General features: G+C 48.1%; 1 protein-coding gene across 5 annotated transcripts in view; it reads right to left on the reverse strand.

The window, feature by feature from the left end:
• SLC44A2 (solute carrier family 44 member 2 (CTL2 blood group)) overlaps nt 1-19,479 on the reverse strand; it is a 59,834-nt gene extending 40,355 nt beyond the window's left edge. Inside the window, exon 1 of one of the 5 annotated variants that reach the window (XR_014559347.1) lies at nt 19,130-19,450. Coding sequence is in view for 2 of the 5 variants with exons in the window: in XM_083718867.1 (XP_083574993.1) it covers nt 19,130-19,181 (52 nt within the window). In the remaining 3 variants the exon portion in view is untranslated. Of the gene's footprint in view, nt 1-1,650; nt 1,794-19,129 lie in introns of those variants that run through there. The other 4 variants (XR_014559348.1, XR_014559349.1, XM_083718867.1 and 1 more) reach the window with 4 other exon arrangements.
• Between the last annotated feature and the right edge of the window lie 822 nt (nt 19,480-20,301).

Here is a 20,301-nt window from a genome sequence, read left to right on the forward strand (position 1 = left end):
TAAGCACGGACATATATTTAAACCTGCTGCTCAGTTCATCTGGGGCACTTTTTAATGTTGTTTTAAATGTTCCAATTAATTAATCCGGCCAATGAATTGATTGCTGCAGTCACAATTACCTCCTTGGGAGAAAAGGTGTTATATATAAAAGTAAAAAACCAACAACAATGACAGCACCACTGTCACTGTTTCTCCATGGGGAATTCCCAGAGAACATGTGAAGGGGGAGACTTTATTGCTACTATCAGGATACTTTGTTCCAGGGGCCTATTGGGGAAAAATGGTTGCCATTTAAGTGCTGAATTCCCTCCCCACTCCAGTATTATTATTGCATTATTATTATTAGCCAGGAGTACATCAGCCACAGCCAGAGGAGGGAGTTGGGATAAGCAAACGGGCCTGGTGACTGTGTGTGTTTGTGTATATATAAAATAAAAAAAATCCTTCCAGTAGCACCTTAGAGACCAACTAAGTTTGTTATTGGTATGAGCTTTCGTGTGCATGCACACTTCTTAAGAAAGGTCATACCAGTAACAAACTTAGTTGATCTCTAAGGTGCTACTGGAAGGAATTTTTTTTATTTTGTGTCGACTACGGCAGACCAACAGGGCTACCTACCTCTGTGTGTGTGTGTGTGTGTGTGTGTGTGTATACACACATACATACATACACACACACACATACATACATATGTATACATACAGTACATGGCCTACAGTTTGTAGTTCCTTAGCCTTGCAGTGACATCCTGGTTCCCTTCCCCATAGCTAACCCCTGACTGCCCCCTACACATCCCTTCTGCTGGGAGTGCGCAAAGAGAACAGCGGCGCGTAGTTTTGGAAGCATTCTTTCCGGAACTCGCAAGTTTCTCTGCTTAGACCGGGCGCGCGTTTTGGGCAGGGGAGGCGGCGGCTCGCCGACATTCCTCCCCGGCTACTGCGCTCCCCCCGGACTCCCAGAAGGCGCCTGCGTTCCAGAGCAGCTTCGCAGCCCCGCTGGGGATAGCAATCCGGTTTAAGGTTACGCGGAACTGAGCGCCCGGTGGTGCGCCCCGCCGTAAGAGGCGCGCGCCCACGGCCGAAGGACCAGTGGATCAGCGGGAGTAGTATTTTTAGTAAGCCCGTTTCCTAACCTCCACTCCAGAGGCGCAGAAAGAAACTGCACCAGCAAGGACTTAAAATTGCCCGGAGGCGCATTGGGGGCGTCCCTAGCCCGGGAGGGGTGGAAGGGGCTCTGCCCTTCTTCGCGCCCCCCCACACCCACTGGAATTATTATTATTTATTCGGCAGCTGAACTAGTTCCCCTCCCCCCTGCCCCATTGATTGAACCGACGCGATTGGCGCCAGCTACTTCTTTCTGCCCAGAATTTGAACTTGCTCGGTGGCCAATCTTAGACGGGAGGGACGGCGGTGCGCGCAACAACCCGGGTTGCACAGAAAGCATCTGGCGCAGCTCGCACTTTGGGACAGCTCGGGGAGACGCCGCCAAGGCCGAGCTGCCTTGCGCCCCAAGGCCCAGCCCCGCCTCGAGGGTTTGCAGCTTCCCGATGGTGGACGCCGAAGCCCCCTTAGCTGAGCTGCGCGTGGCCACCTGCTGCCCGCACCCCCTCCCTCCTCGCAGGGCTCAGGGGTGGCAGCCCGGCGGCCTTACCATGCTTGCCATAGTAACTCTCCTCTTCCCTCGCCATCCCAGCCGAGTTCCCCTCCTGCTCGCTGGCTTGCTTTCCTTCTCTCTCTCTCTCTCTCTCTCTCTCTCTCTCCTCCCTCCTTCCCCAGTCAGCTGCCGATCAACCGCCCAATGAGGCGCCTCGGGGGCTGAACTGGCCAAACCTGTAAAATACATTTGGAGGAAAGCAAAGGGGGGGGGGGGAGGCGGCACGCCCTTGCCTTGCAAAGAGCCGGCTCGACCGAAGCTTCTTTATTTGCAAATAAAGTATTCGGAGGCGCCTTTCCACCCACCCCAATCCAAGAACTGTTACAGAAAAGCAGCAGAAGCAGCGGACCGGAGGGAAGCTGCCTCCGCGAGACCCTCTCCGGATCAAAGACGCCCTGCCCCAAACCTTTTTGCACAAGGGAGGCGTTGCACGTGCGACTCGCTTCTCCATAACCAACAGGGTTGCTCCCTGTTCACTGAGCAGCTCAGAAAGAACATCTTAAGTTCAAGACAAGAAAAAGAAAGCCAATCCCGACAAGGTGGGTTGTGGGGGTGGCGGCACTGGGCTTAAATATATTTCTAGCCTCCAAGCTCACTGTGTGACCTTCAAGTAGCTAAACTTTCTCAACCAAGTATTGCCTTGAGCAATCTGGAACAAATAATTATGTCAGGCTAGCACTCTAAAGAATGCAAGGCTCCCTCTGTTGGGCACCTGATTTTCCCTTTTGCCTCTCTCTTTCCACTTCCAAGCTACACTCACTGACTCACATACTTTGCCCCAGGCCTGGTTCCCACAGCCACCACTCACACACCTACAGCTTCTACCTAACCAGGGGGCCAGGATGCACTAGTATGGCACTAAGCAGGCGCCTTGAGTTCATCACAGTTGCAATGTGTGTAAGGGTTTGTGTAAAAAGGTAAAGGACCCCTGACAGTTAAGTCAAGTCACAGACGACTCTGGGGTTGCGGTGCTCATTTTGCTTTACAGGCCATGGGAGCAGCGTTTGTCCGCAGACAGTTTTTCCGGGTCATGTGGCCAGCATGACTAAGCCGCTTCTGGAAACCAGAGCAGCACACGGAAATGCCGTTTACCTTCCCGCCGGAGAGGTACCTATTTATCTACTTGCACTTTGATGTGCTTTCGAACTTCTAGATTGGCAGGAGCTGGGACTGAGCAATGGGCCCTCACCCTGTCGCAGAGATTCGAACCGCCAACTTTCTGATCAGCAAGCCCAAGAAGCTCAGTGGTTTAGACCACAGCACCACCCACGTCCCCTAAGGGTGTGTGTACATCAGTGTATTATTTCTCAAACTTGTGTCTCTGGCAGGACCAGTAGGGATGATGGGAGTTGTAGTCCGACAACAGCTGGAGGGCCAAGTTTGATAAACGCTGCTGTACATCTGTTTGTGGGCTGCTACCCATGGGTTGGAGACATGTAGCAAGATGAAGCAACAAGCCAATGTGGGCTGCCAGCAATGGGCAGGTCTGTGTTTCCAGCCACTCTCTTTTTCATCCACACTGTGTATACCACTTGCTAGAAACCACTGTAGTGCTCGGATCCCGCTTGTGGGCTTCTACTGGGCATCTGGCTGGCCACTGTGATTGCTGGAGGAGATGGGCTGCTGGCTTGATCCAGCAAGGCTCTTCTTATGTTCTTAGGGCAGTTTCCAGGATTTGCTGCTCCTTAAATTGTCAAGCACTACGGGGTGAGCTCCCGTTCCTCGGTCACTGCTCCTGCCAACCTAGCAGTTCGAAAGCACATCAAAGTGCAAGTAGATAAATAGGTACCACTCCTGCGGGAAGGTAAATGGCGTTTCCATGTGCCGCTCTGGTTCGCCAGAAGCGGCTGAGTCATGCTGGCCACATGACCCGGAAGATGTACGCCGGCTCCCTCGGCCAATAAAGCGAGATGAGCGCTGCAACCCCAGAGTCGTTTGCGACTGGACCTATTGGTCAGGGGTCCCTTTACCTTTACCTTACTGGAATTGGAGATGTCATTGGCTTAAGTTGTAAAACTACCATAAACATACCAGATGAACAGTGCTAGGATGCCTTTTCATGAAATTAACCAAAACCAACAATTAGAACTGGGAAAATCCCATAGACTCAGCTTGCTCAGACACTTAGAAATTTGCACTGACACCTAAAAACATCACCCAGGAATCTGAAAAACTTTCCAGCCCTGCACCTAATAATACTCTGCCACATTTGTTATGCATGCAACTTCTGAGCATGGTAACGCTTCTCATATGTTTTGTGTAACCCTTACAACCACACTGTGTGTAAAGGCCAGCATTGCTATCCTTGTTTTGCAGACAGTGGGGACTGGCAGCTAGGAGATAACAGCTTGCTTCAAGCCATCCACTGAGTTTCTGGTAGAAGTGAAAGTTGCCCCAGGCACTTCCAGAACTGTAGCCGTGTTTGTGTGTGTATTCCTCATTTACTAAAGCATATAATTGTCTTTTTCTTCAGGTTGCGTGTTCTACAAATCAGTTACACTCAAGGTCTAAAAAAAGGTAAAGGACCCCTGGATGGTTAAGTTCAGTCAAAGGTGACTATGGGGAGCGGTGTTCATCTTGCTTTCAGGCCAAGGGAGCCAGTGTTTGTTGGCAGGAGCTGGGACAGAGCAAACCACCAATCATTGGCAAGCCCAACAGGCTTGGTGGTTTAGATCACAGCACCACCCACGTCCCATAAGGTCTCAAGGTCTCCACACCACTGTGACTAGGTGTTATCCTCAAACTGTATGTCAAGGCAACAGCCATGCACTACACGAGGGGTTGATGTGGGCTTTGGGGCCACACATCCCATGCCTCTTGGGATAGGTTGAGCCTACCCTCTCTCTTACTGCATGGGCAATGGCAGCAGCGGGGTGGTGGGGGTGTTAAGAATGCCTTGGAAGTTCCTGATGCAACCTACACTACAGCTAACAAACACAGGGGGTGCGGCTAGAAGTTTCTCCTCTAGTGGAGGAAGGGAATCGGAATCCCCTTCCTCTCTACGTTTTGTTGTTGTTGTTTATTTGTGTCCAACTCTTCGTGACCCCATGGACCAGAGCATGCCAGGCACTCCTGTCTTCCACTGCCTCCCACAGTACTTATCACAGTTTACATCACCACTGCTTAGAAAGCACAGTCTTATATCTAAAACCTGTTTAGCTGGGCAAAGGGGAGGTGGGATGCCAGCCCTGGGCTGTCTCATAGTTGTAAGGAGACTGCAGGCCCACTATTCTAGGAACAGACTGAGAAAGTATATCTGCATATTTCTGAAGGCAAGGGTGAAGTGTGTTATCTAATTTTAGATAACCTGTGTCTCAGGTATGAAAACAGCAAGGAAACATCCATCTTAGGAGGCCTTGGTTCCTGGGGCAGCAATCAAAGCAGCCCACAGTCGGATGCAATGATGGGATGGCATATGCTACCATGCTGGGAATGTGTTAGCTAATCATTTATTTATGAAACATATGTATCTCTCCGGGGGTAGAACTGTATGGCAGAAAATGCCCACCCCTCCTGGCCCAAATGCTGTCACCAGCTCTGCTTCCGATTCTGATTATTTTGGGGCTGGGGGAGTGCTTTGGGGAGGGATTGTTCTTGATCAAGGGCTAGGCAACCTGAACCTTGTCTGTAACTTTAAGAACTGTCGCTTGGGCTTGCTTGCTCCCTCCCTCCTATTCCTTTCTCCTCACCTGTCACGTCTTTCTGGATTATGAGCCTGAGGGCAGGGATTGTCTTATTTGACTGTTTCCCCCCCTAATCCACACCTTTCTGGCTAAAGGGCAGGGTATAAATGCTGCAAGTAGTAAGTAAACATAAATAAAAGGAGTCACTTTTATGTAAAATGAAGCACAGAAAGAGACTAACACAAACAGTAACACCATTAAAACAGCTAAAACTACCAGTGTTGAAGGATTCTATTAATACAAAAGAGCAGCGGGAACTTCTAAGATTCTGAGTTTCCAATAAAAAGGAAAAGCTATAGTAAACCAAAGACTTTCCCATGACATTAAACACAAGCAAGGAAGTGACTTTGCAGATCCAGTTGGGGGAGAGGATTCTAAAGCAAAGAAATCTTTCACTGCAGAAAGAGCGTCTACTTTGTGCCCAGAACACGAGTAAAGCCCTGCTCTCTAATCAAAGGGCGTAGGGAGAAATCTTAAGAGAGGACAGCCAGGTGGAGCCTTGCGGTACCCACCAAAACTAGGCAACTTCCCCCAGTCCTTAAAAAGAAGGGTTTCCCCATTTAGTTTGAACAACCAACTGCAGCTGCAATGTGCCTCCTTCTTCTTAATGCAAATACAGTACCAAGTGCAGGAAAGAAGAGTCAGGACAGGTCAATCTGCAGCACAATTTTCAGCCACTGAAAAAGGAAGTTATTCTGCTATGAAAAAGTTCTATTGTCAGAGGACCGAGAGGGCTCAGCTTCACCGGAAGCGCCCATCAGCCCAAAGTAAACATTGCTGGGAACTGCTCCCAGTTTCCATTCATCTTGTTTCATAGCCACTTACAGATGAGCCTTTGGATACATTTTCCCAGTCTTTTTTCTGACCGTTTCTAATCTGTTACCTTTTTTCCCTTAGCATTATCCCTGACATTTGGTCCTATTGGCTGCAAGCCAATAGGAACTGTAGCCCAAAACATCTGGAGGGCACTGTTGTTGTTGTTGTTGTTGCTGCTGTTTTTGTTGTTTAGTCGTTTAGTCGTGTCCAACTATTCGTGACCCCATGGACCAGAGCACGCCAGTCACTCCTGTCTTCCACTGCCGCCCGCAGTTTGGTCAAACTCATGCTGGTAACTTCGAGAACACTGTCCAACCATCTCATCCTCTGTCGTCCCCTTCTCCTTGTGCCTTCCATCTTTCCCAACATCAGGGTCTTTTCCAGGGAGTCTTCTCTTCTCATGCGGTGGCCAAAGTCTTGGATCCTCAGCTTCACGATCTGTCCTTCCAGTGAGCACTCAGAGCTGATTTCCTTATGAATGGATAGGTTTGATCTTGCAGTCCATGGGACTCTCAAGAGTCTCCTCCAGCACCATAATTCAAAAGCATCAATTCTTCGATGATCAGCCTTCTTTATGGTCCAGCTTTCACTTCCATACACCACTACTGGGAAAACCACAGCTTTTACTGTACGGACCTTTGTTGGCAAGGTGATGTCTCTACTTTTTGCTCATTATTATCAATACAGACTGACAGAGGCTCTCCAGGGTTTCAGGCAAAAGTATTTTCCTGTCCCACCCTGAGACACCAAGGTTTGAGCCTGACACCTTTTGCATGCAGAGCATAAGCTCTACCGCTGAGCCACAGCCTTTCCCCTCAGAGAGTCATCAGGACAAGCACTAAGCTATGATGCTTCCCCATATGAATTTTGTGGGCTACAGTTCACATCATAGCTGTCAACCATCCCTTATTTGGCAGGAAAGTCCCTTATCCCAGTGCTGTGTCCCGCTGCTGTCCCTTATTGATGATGTCCCTTAAATTTCCCGGGTTTCAAAGGAAGCAGCTCCTCTTCCTCCCTCCCTGCTGGCCAGAGAGGAGGGAGGCTCCAACTCTTTTGCTTGGCTGCGTTGCTCACCCAATAAGGAGTCTAAGAACGACTGGGGGGTGGAGCTTGCATGCCTTGTGCCAATCAAATCGGCTGCGTTGCCTGGGGACTCGCCCTTGCTCAGCGCTTCCCAGCGGAGAGGTGACGGTGGTTTTCCTTGTTGCATGCCCTTTGCCGGGTTGCTGCACTGTGGGAACCACCGCTTGAGGCTTCGTTTGGCTGCTGGCTGGGCTTTCTGCCTTTGGCTTGGAGGGGCTCAGAAGTTGAACATACCTGTGCTTGGAAAATCCCTTATTTTGGCTGCTGATCGCTTATTTTCCAGGCTGCTGGTCCCTTATTTTCAAATCTGTAAGTTGACAGCTATGGTTCACATCTTCTGAATATTTTAAAGGATTTACAGATTCAAATCTGCCTTTTTGGCCCCACAAAGCAACTCAAAACATGTATAAAATACAAATCAAGATACAAGATAAAAACTATTTGCAATATCCATCTCCCAGTAGAAAATATCATGCTATCTACTTTGCAATCTTGTGGGTTCATCCGCACTTCCGTCTGCCCTGCGCTTTCTAGTCATGGGTCCAAGAGGGTTTTCTCTTGTCCCATCAGTCTTGACCCATCAACTGTCAATCTGCAGAAAACCCAATTGACATTTTCAGCAATCAGCAGTGGGTTTTCCCAGGGAAAGTGATGGAACAAGAAGTCACAGACCAAACAGAAGGGTGGATGAGCCCTGTGAAACCAGCACAAAAATAAAACAACAATAAAATTCAGCCAAACCTGGAATAACAGCTCCACTTAATATCAAACTATGTGTATTAACAACAGCTTGAACTGCAGACATTATCTCCTGCCAATGCTTATATTCACGCTGTGAATAGCTTCTTCTGTTGATTTTTGCTGTCAAAGGCCCAAGAGCAAGCCAGGGCTTTAGTTGATATCCTCTGCCTATCTTTTGGGAATGAGAACATACAGTGGAACTCGGGTTAAGTACTTAATTCATTCCGGAGGTCTGTACTTAACCTGAAGCACCACTTTAACTAATGGGGCCTCCTGCTGCTGCCGCGCCGCTGGAGCACGATATCTGTTCTCATCCTGAAGCACTTAACCTGAAGCACTATTTCTGGGTTAGTGGAGTCTGTAACCTGAAGTGTCTGTAACCTGAAGCGTATGTAACCCGAGGTACCACTGTATAAGTTTGGGTCTCTACACTCCTGCTTACCTCTCCTTTACTGGAGCAGGTGTGGCAGAAGCACTTCCTCAAAGAGCCACAACAACAAGAGTCCCAACCCCACTATCTATTTTTAGGAAGAACAGTTGGTGCCCATCTTCCCCCACCCTAGACTACCCAGGAAGTCAACTGACTTGTGTTGGGGCTGATAGCAACATCCATGAAGTCAACAGATTCATGCATCTTTTATTGTTTGTAAAACGCTACTTGTTAGGTGTCATTTGTGTAGATTGCTTGAACATCAACATTGCAGAACATGTGCTGAAACTCCCAAGATGGCCAGTGGCACCTACAATCCCAACAAAGAAAGTGGGGTCTTCCTCCAGCTGCAGCTCTGGATCCGATCGTGAAACTACTTGATCGGGACTTCACAAATCTTGTTCTATGCTTTCCCCCTCTTTCCCCCACCCTTCGCCTGAGAAAAAGTCTTCCCAAGATTTCCAAGGTATATAAATGCAAATAACTTTAATTGTAATTATTATTGGCCATTTCTGTAGTGCTTTTTTGCCATACAAAATGCTTCACAGACTTCTCTCATTTACCCAGTTAGGCAAGTCACTATCAGTCCCACTGATATTATTATTATTATTATTATTATTATTATTATTATTATTATTATTATTACCTTTACCTATCAGTCCCACTGTACAAATTGGAGAACTGTGGCCAAGAGGCAGTGGATTACCCAGGGACACTCACCTACAGTTAAGCCATATCTGTAACTGATCTAGCTGCAGGACTAAACTGGCTCTTAGCGGCTCTCCTTCTTGGCCAACTCTTTTGTTTAGTCCCATACACAGCATCAAACAAGCACAATCATTTGCTGTTAACTAAGCTCATGCAGAAGGTGGCAGTGTATCCCTAAATAGCAGTTTCTGGAAATGAGGAGGGTGTGCTCAGGTTCTGCTCGCATTTTTGTAAGAGCAGGATGCTGCACCACTTTGACCTGATACAACAGGGATCTTTTTATGTGCTTAGATGATGCCTGAGCTAATTACCCACAGGGCATAATTTGTTTTTAGAACCACTGTTCCTTGCTGGTTTTACACACTTAAGACATAAACCCTTATCAAGCCATTCTGAGATACTGGCACAAGAAGTTCTTAAACCAAGAGTCCCCATTGAGACATTGATGGATACCATGGGAAATTCAAACACCACGCTGAAACCCCCAATAATCCAGTCTCCTCCCAATGTTGTTATTCTTTAAAAAAATATGTTTTGGCACTTGTGGAGGTTGTTGTTGTGGGGGAGTGGGTGGCGCTGTGGTCTAAACCACTGAGCCTCTTGGGCTTGCTAAGCAGAAGGTTGCTGGTTCAAATCCATGCAACAGAGTGAGCTCCCGTTGTTCTGTCCCAGCTCTTGCCAGCCTAGCAGTTCAAAAGCACGCCAATGCAAGTAGATAAATAGGTCCCACTGCAGCAGGAAGGTAAACACTGTTTCCATGTGCTCTGGCACTCCTCACGGTGTCCCATTGCACCAGAAGCAGTTTAGTCCTGCTGGCCACATGACCCGGAAAGCTGTCTGTGGACAAACACCGGATCCCTCAGCCTGAAAGTGAGATGAGCTCCACAACCCCCTAGTCACCTTTGACTGGACTTAACCATCCAGGGGTCCTTTACCTTTTTACCTGTTGTTTAGTTGGGGGGGGGCTGTTGGAGTCTTCTTTCAGTCTGTGTTTATTTGTTTTGTCTGAGCATCGCCCGCTTTTCTTCTGCAACATAGGTATTTCTGATGCCCACAAGTTTATTAGAGTTCTACATGCAGCACCAGATTTATTTATTTATTTTTTAAAGAAGGTTGGGAATCCCTGTCTTAAACTGTCAGAGACATATCATATTCTTGTCTTAAGGCACGATTTGCAGGTCTGGGCAGCAGATAGGATAAGCAAGGCCAGAAAGCGGTCAGGGCCCTCCATAAGTCACTGGACTTCAACTCCCATGAAACCCAGGGAATGGCCAATGGCTCTTGGAAACCAAGTGTGTCCCCAGCCATCAATGGTAGAGTAGTGTGAGGAAAGACAGAAAGCTGCCGCAGAAGAACCCCCTGCATCTGACCATGCAGCTATGAGCCAGCCCATGACTCACACACACCACTGGCGTCCACTAGTAAGAAAAAAATACCGGTAGTGAAGCAACAATGCCAGGAATTAGCAAACTCAGGGGAGGAACCTATAAAGAGACCATCTGAGGAAACCAGAGGTTAGTACCGTGGAAGACTAGGCGCTACTTCCTGCTTCATGCCCTCATTGTCCTGAGCCAGGATATCTGATGAGCCACATCTGCCTCTCTGGGTTTGGCCATCCTGTTGCTGCTGCATGGTAGCTCCTTTTAAACCAGCTGCACCAGGTTAGCCCTAGCTGTCCTTCACCAAAATTCAACATACCCACCCTGCCTTTCAGCTTCTGTTCTACATCATTGTTGTGGCGCCCGCTGCAGCACCCTCTTGGCTTTGCGCCCAGTCTGGGCGAACCAGCTGCGCTCACCTAAATCCGCCTCTGTTCCCCAAAATCTCTGCTTAGGCCAGGCTTTCTCAACCTCGGCCCTCCAGATGTTTTTGGCCTACGACTCCCATGATCCCTAGCTAGCAGGACCAGTGGTCAGGGATGATGGGAATTGTAGTCTCAAAACATCTGGAGGGCCGAGGTTGAGGAAGCCTGGCTTAGTCCCTTCCACCGGAGTCCACTTGGATAGTTCCATCTCCCTTGGTCCTCTCTACCCTGCTCCAATGGGAACTTCAACAAGGCTAGAGAATCCAGTGTTTGACTCTAGGGTCTTGTATGCCAAGATTATTTTATCTGTCTGAGTTACAATCCTTCTGGAAATCCACAAAATGGGCATCCAGACTGGGCCCAGAATCCTGCCTTGCCACCCCTCTTGGCACTGCATGTTCTCACCATGTGGGTCAAGTTGCCCAACAAAGGGAATTAGAAGGCAGCAGGTGAGTAGAGGAGAAAATCAAGGACCACTCCAAGAGGCATTAGCAGCCATGGGAGCTGGAGGCAAGGAAGGATGGAGGGGCAAGCTAAATGTGATGGTAGAACCCAGAACCCAGGGTGCATCCCTACAAAGCGGAGAGGGACAAACAAGAAGGCCCATGGCGGGGGAAGCCATGTCCCTCCTCCGCTCCACAAATGCTTTTAAGCCTAGCAGGGGATACATCCAGGAATGGTGTCTCACCAAAGAAATACAGCTTGGGGGTGAGTATCAGTTTCCATGGGGAAAGTATGAGTCAGGGGAAATATTGAGCTCCTCCATTCTTGCTTGCCAATGCTCTGCCTCAAAACTCTACCCGCTTTTCCAGCCCTGCTTTGTTTGGAATCAGCAGCAGCCCAACACTGACACACAGGGTGTCTTTTTGGCCCCAAACTGCATGCAGATTCTGTGGCTACAGACAATGCAGCTTGTTGTCTATAGGGCACGAGCGAGTGTTGCTCTGCGACATGAAAGCTCTCTCTCTTTTTAAAGTCCTTGTACTTAGGAGAAGCATGCACCACAAGAGCAACTTCAACCAGTCACAAATGATATAAGTGTAAAATAAAACACTTTCAGGAAAACCTGGTAGGTATCAGGTGCACAGGAACACACTGCAAATTTCTGTTTTGCTGCTTGCAAACAGAATGCAAATTTCACATGTGCAAATGTCGAAGTTTCAGCTGCATTCAACATTCCCAAACTCTCCAACCCATCTGGAGGCGGCTGCTTCCTCCTCCTGGGAGGGCAGGAGAAGAGCCGTCCCACACACTTGTCATGAGGCTGACAAAACAGATGAGGAGCTAAATGGAAAATGGCTTAGCTAATTAAAAGGAGCAAATGTGCTTCTAGACAGCTTTTAAGGCTTTTATCTTTTATCAGCTGCTCAGCCAGGATCAAAAGACCCACCAATTGCTTGATGGAGGCTTTTGCTGGTTCTAACAACTACTCCAGGTCCTCTTGGCACACTCCTTGTGCCAAATCACAGGGAGAAAGCTCTGTAGTCTCACTGAGGGTGTAAGGAAAGAGAAGCAGAAGATGTAATTCTTGCAGCTCTATATCAGAGACCTGCAACTAGACCACCTAGATTCTTTTTCAAAGCTGAAAAGCAATCAATGGGGTGCAGAGCAGGAAGCAGACTAAATTGGACCCATTTCCCTCATCAAAATCCTCCCCTCCTAACCCCTCAGAACTTGCTGTTAGCTTATCTTGAGAGATAACTGGAAGGATGGTTTTGATTGGGAAAACAGCAAGGGGAGGGGTTAAAATGCATCTCTGCTATCCCTATTCCATTTGCTGCTTTAATATTTGAAAAGGATTCCAGTGATGGATCCCGCTGTCACATCAAGCCCTGTTTTCGTTTTTATTATTATTTATTGAATTTATATACCACCCTATATAAATTTAGGGTGGTTCAGGAAGCATTGTTCTACCAGACTACCGGTGATGTTAAGAAGCAACAGCTGCTGAAATTCTCATTTTGAGACAGGGTGGATAAAAATAAATGATTTTATATATATATATATATATATATATATATATATATATATATATGGATTTTTTTTTTTTATTTAAATCAGATTTTAAAAATAAAATGCTTTTGGAGGAAAAATCTTTCTAAAGATAGTTTCCTATTTAAGTTACATTATAGTCCAAAGGCTATTCATCAGGAAATAAGGATTTAAGTTTTTCATGTGTGCTAAAACTCAGTCTTAAGTGTTTTTGTTTTTTAAAAAAACAATCCGTTGAACCACATCAGTTAACAAACATAGATACATATAATGTCATTGTTTCAGTTAAATAAATTGTTTAAATTGTTACTAATTATTATTTTTCCTTCCAATGAAATAAAGCAGAAAAGTTGTCCAAATATAAACAGTTAACTTATTAAACCTCACAATAATTTCATAATTATCTGTCTATGTATTTCTAATAGTATAACCAAATCAGTAATTTTTTATATAAGTGTAAAAACTAAATCAAGTCTTACTGACTAGTGTTTTGAATCATGATTTAAATCGATTTGATTTAAATCAAATCCACCCTGTTTTGAGATAATGAATAAAGGCCCAGTTTAGGGTCTCAGTCTCAGAAGAGACAGCACCAGAAAGTGGCGTAGCGTGGGTTGTCAGCACCCGGGGCAAGGCAAGTAATTTGCACCCCCTAACCCGTGGATTTGCGCCCCCTAACTCTAACCCCCAGATGTTGCACCCTGTGCGGCCGGCCCCCCTGCACCCCCCACGCTACGCCACTGGCACCAGAGTTTCTGGATGTCCCAGTCTTGTTTCTTTGTGTGCTTGAGGTCAAGAGGCCACTGGGGGACAGGTGCAATGGGCATAGGTAAAGGTAAAGGTACCCCTGCCCGTACGGGCCAGTCTTGACAGACTCTGGGGTTGTGCGCCCATCTCACTCAAGAGGCCAGGGGCCAGCGCTGTCCGGAGACACTTCCGGGTCACGTGGCCAGCGTGACATCGCTGCTCTGGCGAGCCAGAGCCGCACACGGAAACGCCGTTTACCTTCCCGCTGGTAAGCGGTCCCTATTTATCTACTTGCACCCGGAGGTGCTTTCGAACTGCTAGGTTGGCAGGCGCTGGGACCGAGCAGCGGGAGCGCACCCTGCCGCAGGGATTCGAACCGCCGACCTTTCGATCGGCAAGTCCTAGGCGCTGAGGCTTTAACTCACAGCGCCACCTGCGTCCCATGCAATGGGCATAGAGAGGCATTAAGCATCCTGCTGTACATCGGCCAGCTGGCAGACCTGACCAGGGGGCACTTTTGTTTCTCCTTCAGTGCCAGGACTCAGCAATGAGCGAGTGCCTCTGAGCACTGCACCTCCCCCTGCCAGAGAGCAAGAGCAACCAGCTCCCTTGCATGAGAGAACTGGAAGCCCAGAATCTTATTCCTTGAGGCGTGGCACCTCGCTCTTTTAAGAATCTCTCCTTCCTATCTTTTCTTGTCCTGTTTTTACTTGAGAAACTGCTTCTAGGTGGCACACTATAGGACAAGCTACTTATGGTGCCAAGGTACAGTATAGCAGTTTTCCCCTGAGGTGTTTTGTTGTGGGTACAAAACGCAGCCTCTAATGCTGCAATCTGGAATGGACATATCCATTGATATGCCCCAGGGTTGCTTTGCAATCCTTTCCCTTCCAGCAATTTCTTTGCTCAAAATCAACCTCCCCAAGCTGCTTTTTCTCCCATGTGGGAGAAGCAGCTGAGGCTGGATTTCAGCTAAAAACTGCCAGTGGTGAAAGGGTTAAAGGCAGTCTCTGTCTCTCTCTCTCTCTCTTTTTCTCTTTCCTTTCTCTCTCCCTTTCTCTCTCCTTCTCCTCTCCTCCCTTGCCTCAATGTTCCTTTTCTATTTTTTAAAATGCTTTTAAATGAAAGTCAGTGTGGTGTAGTACTTAGCACATGGGTATGCAAGCTAAGGTCCGGGGGCTGGATCCAGCCCAATCGCCTTCTCAATCCGGCCTGCAGACGGTCCGGGAATCAGCGTGTTTTTACATGAGTAGAATGTGTCCTTTTATTTAAAATGCATCTCTGGGTTATTTGTGGGGCATAGAGATTCGTTCATTCCCCCCCCCAAAAAAAAATATAGTCTAGCCCCCCACAAGGTCTGAGGGAAAGTGGACCAGCCCCCTGCTGAAAAGGTTTGCTGGCCCCTGGCCTGTTGGACTAGGACCTGGGAGACCAGGTTTTGAATCCCCACTCAGCCATGATCACCTGAGACCAAGTGAAGATGCCTGGGCGCCAGAATGGTGCCTGACATCTCCACCATCTGCGGTTCATTGGATCTGGACTGTTCTCACACACTAATACTAGCTCCTGTAGAATTTTATCAGTTATATTTTATCTGCACGATCAGATTGAATTTCAGGAACCAGTTTGCTTTTTCTGCGCAGCCTGAGCAGAAGCAGTCAGCATTAAGGGGGGGGGGGGAGGTAGGAATAGGCCAAAATCTATGTGGACTGTCCCTGGATCAAGTGACATTCTTCATTCAGTTCTCAAAGCTCTTAACCTAGCTCCAGGTTGTCATCTGAACTAGCCAGATGTTTGACTGAGAACCAATCACAGTCAGTCCATCCTTTGAAAAACAAGACTTTTGAGCTGTCTTACTAGAGCTGTCTTTAGAGCTGGCAACTAGATATTATAATAATAATTTATATAATAATATTTATTTATTTACTCATTCATACATACATACATACAAACATACAGTGGTACCTCGGGATAAGAACTTAATTTGTTCTGGAGGTCTGTTCTTAACCTGAAACTGTTCTTAACCTGAAGCACCACTTTAGCTAATGGGGCCTCCTGCTGCTGCTGCTGCTGCACCGGAGCACGATTTATGTTCTTATCCTGAAGCAAAGTTCTTAACCTGAGGTACTATTTTATGGGTTAGCGGAGTCTGTAACCTGAAGCGTATGTAACCTGAAGCGTCTGTAACCTGAGGTACCACTGTACATACATACATACCCCACCCATCTGGCTGGGTTTCCCCAGCCTCTCTGGGCGACTTCCAACAAAATATTAAAATACAATAATTCACCAAATATTAAAAGCTTCCCTAAATGTTCTGTTTTGGCGACTGTAACCTTGGTTTTAAGGAGCCGTTTGGTTCCTAGCTTATATAGCTGAGTTTCTAACACTGCATGGCTGTCGAAACTTGTGCTCCTCAGCTGATGATGAATGATCCAGTCACTGCCCAAGCTATTGTCTTAAGAAAAAGAAAGTGAAGTCATGCGTGAGGACAGAGTGATTAGAAGCAAGAATGGTTTTAGGGCGGATGTGGGTGGAAGAAGGCAGCACAGCCTTGTGTGTGAGAGAGAGAAACCCAGAGCAAAGCACAATTCAGAGGGAAAGCAACTCACTAAAACAGAGGCGGAAGGCCTTAAAGGAGTCCGCCTGGCACCCCACTGGTCACGTCTACATCTTCAGCACATGATGTAAGCACAACAACACTTCCTTCAACGAAAGGGGAACTCCCACTGCCCACATTGCTCTGAGAGCAGCAACTAAAGTCAGGGCATCACTTGCTAACAACTGCCAATACTGGGGGCCTTCAGTGGAGAATTTGAAAAGTTGAGCAAGGGGAATTGGGCCGGTCTTCCAAAGTGCCGTTCTGCGGCCACAACAAACCCCTTTCCTTTCTGGTTGGCACTGGTGGAAGGAGCAGGCTGCCTCCTCGTGCACCATATTTGGGCACAGGACCTCCTGGTACAGACCCTCTAATGTAGTAGCTTAAAGGTAAAGGGTCCCCTGACTGTTAGGTCCAGTCGCGGACGACTCTGGGGTTGCGGCGCTCATCTCATTTTACTGGCTGAGGGAGCCAGCGTACAGCTTCCGGGTCATGTGGCCAGCATGACTAAGCCGCTTCTGGCGAACCAGAGCAGCGCACAGAAACGCCGTTTACCTTCCCGCCAGAGTGGTACCTATTTATCTACTTGCACTTTGATGTGCTTTCGAACAGCACCACCTGCGTCCCTGTAAGTAGCTTACAATCAACCAATTCAGCCTCACTCTCCTCTGTCACTTACTTAATCCGCTTCAGGCGGTGAGTTTAGAAAAGGCCTTTTGATGGAGCCTAGATAAAAGAGAGCTGCCTGCTGCTCTAGTTCAGAAGTTCTCAAACTTTTTTCCCTGGGCCACATTTTCAGAATAAAAATTTGCTCGTGCCACATTGACCCTTTTCTTGATAAGAAATACATTGCACAACAAAAAGAAACAACAACTAGCAGTGCTTGATTTATAACATCAAACACAACTTTTTAATATGATCGTGGGACATCTGGGGAGTATAAAACAATGCAGCTACATAATAACATGAATTATTCCCAAAATGTAATGATTAAATGAACCTCTTACATATGCACCTTATGTATACAAACTCAATGAGAGGTGTGAGCTTGCTTTAGACTATTGTATTTTAATATTCTGGAAGCCGCCCAGAGTGGCTGGGGAAACGCAGCCAGATGGGCAGGGTATAAATAATAAATTATTATTTGCCGGGTAATCTCATTTCTGTGAGGTCCAATTTGAGACAAACCCTCATGACCTCATCACCACAAAAAAGCCTTTCTCTTTTCTGATCTTCCATATTTATCAGAGTTGAAAATCCCTGTTCACAATATGTCATGAAGAACTGTAGAAGAATAGACAATTCTTTTCAAGAGAGGAGTGGATACTGTTTCTGATTGTACATCCACACTACTCAGAAATGTTTAAATGTTTCTTGATCTCTCTAGAATCTTCCCCGTCACACTTGCCATTCTCTCCTGCCACACCCTTGGAGAACCACTGTTTTGCAGTAGTTTAAATCAGAAGAGAACTCCTTCAAGCCGGTGGGCAGGGATAGATGCCCTCCTCCCCCAGCGTTTGAAAAAAAAGCTTGCCTGCTAAGACGCTTCGTCACCCACAAGCACTGCTGTTTTCACAGCTTCTGTCTGCTTCCTGTTTATATAGAGGTTCCCATACATCTTTGGCCAGAGGGCAGACCCCTTAGTCTGTTGCGGAAAAGGCAACAAAGACTGTTGGGGTACCTGGATGCCGATTGTGGCATAAGTTGCAGTCCATAAAGTCAGTGGTCCTCAAGAAATTCATGCCATAATCAATTTGCCCATCTTCTAACGGTTCACAAGACTAGCCAGGGAGACCAGGAGACATTCCTGGGCCAATGGAGAAGCAGAAGCTGCCTGAGCCAAGAGGTTGGACGATGATGAACACCCAAAGAGTCAACCCACCTTGCATCGGGAGGGAGCTGGTGGTCACAGGGAGATGAGAAAGCCCCCCCCACCATAGGAGTCAACTCCTAGGGGCTGAGGTCCCTTTGCCACCCCCAATAAAACATTTGAGGGGACCGCTCCGCCCAAAAGTTGATGGGCATTGCCATTCAAATGGTGTTCGTGTGCCACATCTTGTGGTTGATTATGCGGGGCGGGGCTTACCTGCCCCCCCAATAGTTTATTCAAGAAAGTCAAGTTTTGAAATGTCAAAATGACTGTAAAATTAGTGAAATGTATAAACCTGAAAAGCATAAATAAAATTTCAAGTTGGCACCCCCCCTTCCTATCCTGCCCCAGCTAACAGGTTGCTACCTATAGACCCCCGGTTCCCAATGTGGGGCACAATTTGATTTTTAAGGGGGGATATTCCAGAATGAGTTATTAACAGTGAATGGTCTTTTAGGCTTCCTCCACGTGAATAGGACTTCGCTTTTTGAATAATAAGAATTATATGTCTCAGGGGTGGGGATGGGATCAAGATTTTAGAGACGCTTAGGTGGGGCATGGCCAAAAAAAAGGCTGGGAACCACTGCTATAGAGGGAAGCTACAAACAAAGCAATATATCTTATTCCCCCCCCCGCCCCCGGCAAAAAAAAGAAGAAACCAGCAACCCCTTTCCCTTCCTCGTCGGGCCACACCTGTTACCTGGGAGAGGGGCTACGACCCATCCACCTGCCCTGGATTTCAGGTAGCGGGCGCCTGCCTATTTGCTGGAAGCAGCGCCGAGGGGAGAAGCCGGAGGCCGCTGGAGCCCGGGGTCTGAGGAGCCACCCCGCCTTGGGCCGACGCCCTAGCCGGGCAGAGCCACCACCGGCAAAGCCCCTCACGAGGGGCGGGCGCCATTGTCGCAGCGGCTGGCGGGGGGGGGGGGAGGAAGGAAAGTCCTCGGTGCGAGCCCCGGCCCGAGGGATCCCTCCGCGCGCAATCTTCCCGCGCATCCTCCTTTACCGTAAGCTTGGTCGGCGTCGTCGGGCTCCTTGCCGCTCGGCTCGCCGTCCATAGCTGCCGGGACAGAGAGCGCTGCTGCTGCTGCTGCTGCAGGCGCCGCCGGGGGACTGCGAGGAGGCGGAGAGAGGCAGCGTTGCCTGGGCTGTGCGGCGAAGTCAGGCCCACCCGACGGCCCTCCGCCCCTTTCCTGCCTCGGCGCGGCCGCCTTCCTGCGCTTAGCGGTCCCGGCGGGGCGGTCCCGGCGTCAGAAGAAGCGGATCCGTTTGTCTTGCGCGCCCGCAGCGAGGAGGCAGCCGAGCCGCGCTGCGCGGTGCATTTAAAAACCCGCTTCCTCCCGAGGAAATGGCTCCGCGAGAGGAAGTGTGGGAGGGAGAGGGCCTTTGTGGGTTGCTGAGCCAGCGAGGTTGAAGCTCCCCTTCTCCACGCCAGGACTTAGATAATCAATATCTTCTTCTTTGGAGATCACTCGTAGATCTTCTTTTGGAGATCATTCCTAGCCGAGTGATCTCCGAGTGAATTCTGGTGCTGGAGGAGACTCTTGAGAGTCCCATGGACTGCAAGAAGATCAAACCTCTCCATTCTGAAGGAAATCAGCCCTGAGTGCTCACTGGAAGGACAGATCCTGAAGCTGAGGATCCAAGACTTTGGCCATCTCATGAGAAGACTCCCTGGAAAAGACCCTGATGTCGGGAAAGATGGAGGGCACAAGGAGAAGGGGACACAGAGGATGAGATGGTTGGACAGTGTTCTTGCAGCTACCAGCATGAGTTTGACCAAACTGCGAGAGGCAGTGGAAGACAGGAGTGCCTGGCATGCTCTGGTCCATGGGGTCACAAAGAGTCGGACAACAACGTAGCCGAGTCAGATTGTCTTCCATTAACACTTTTTTTTTACAGTGAGAACAAGAAATAGATGCAATACAGTGGTATCTCAGGTTAAGTACTTAATTTGTTCCGGAGGTCTGTACTTAACCTGAAACTGTTCTTAACCTGAAGCACCACTTTAGCTAATGGGGCCTCCTGCTGCTGCTGTGCCGCCGGAGTATGATTTCTGTTCTCAACCTGAAGCAAAATTCTTAACCTGAAGCACAATTTCTGGGTTAGTGGAGTGTGTAACCTGAAGCGTATGCAACCTGAAGCGTATGTAACCTGAGGTACCACTGTACTGTATGC

The sequence above is a fragment of the Podarcis gaigeae genome, assembly GCF_964106915.1.
Source record: "Podarcis gaigeae genome assembly, chromosome: 17".
NCBI lineage: Eukaryota > Metazoa > Chordata > Lepidosauria > Squamata > Lacertidae > Podarcis > Podarcis gaigeae.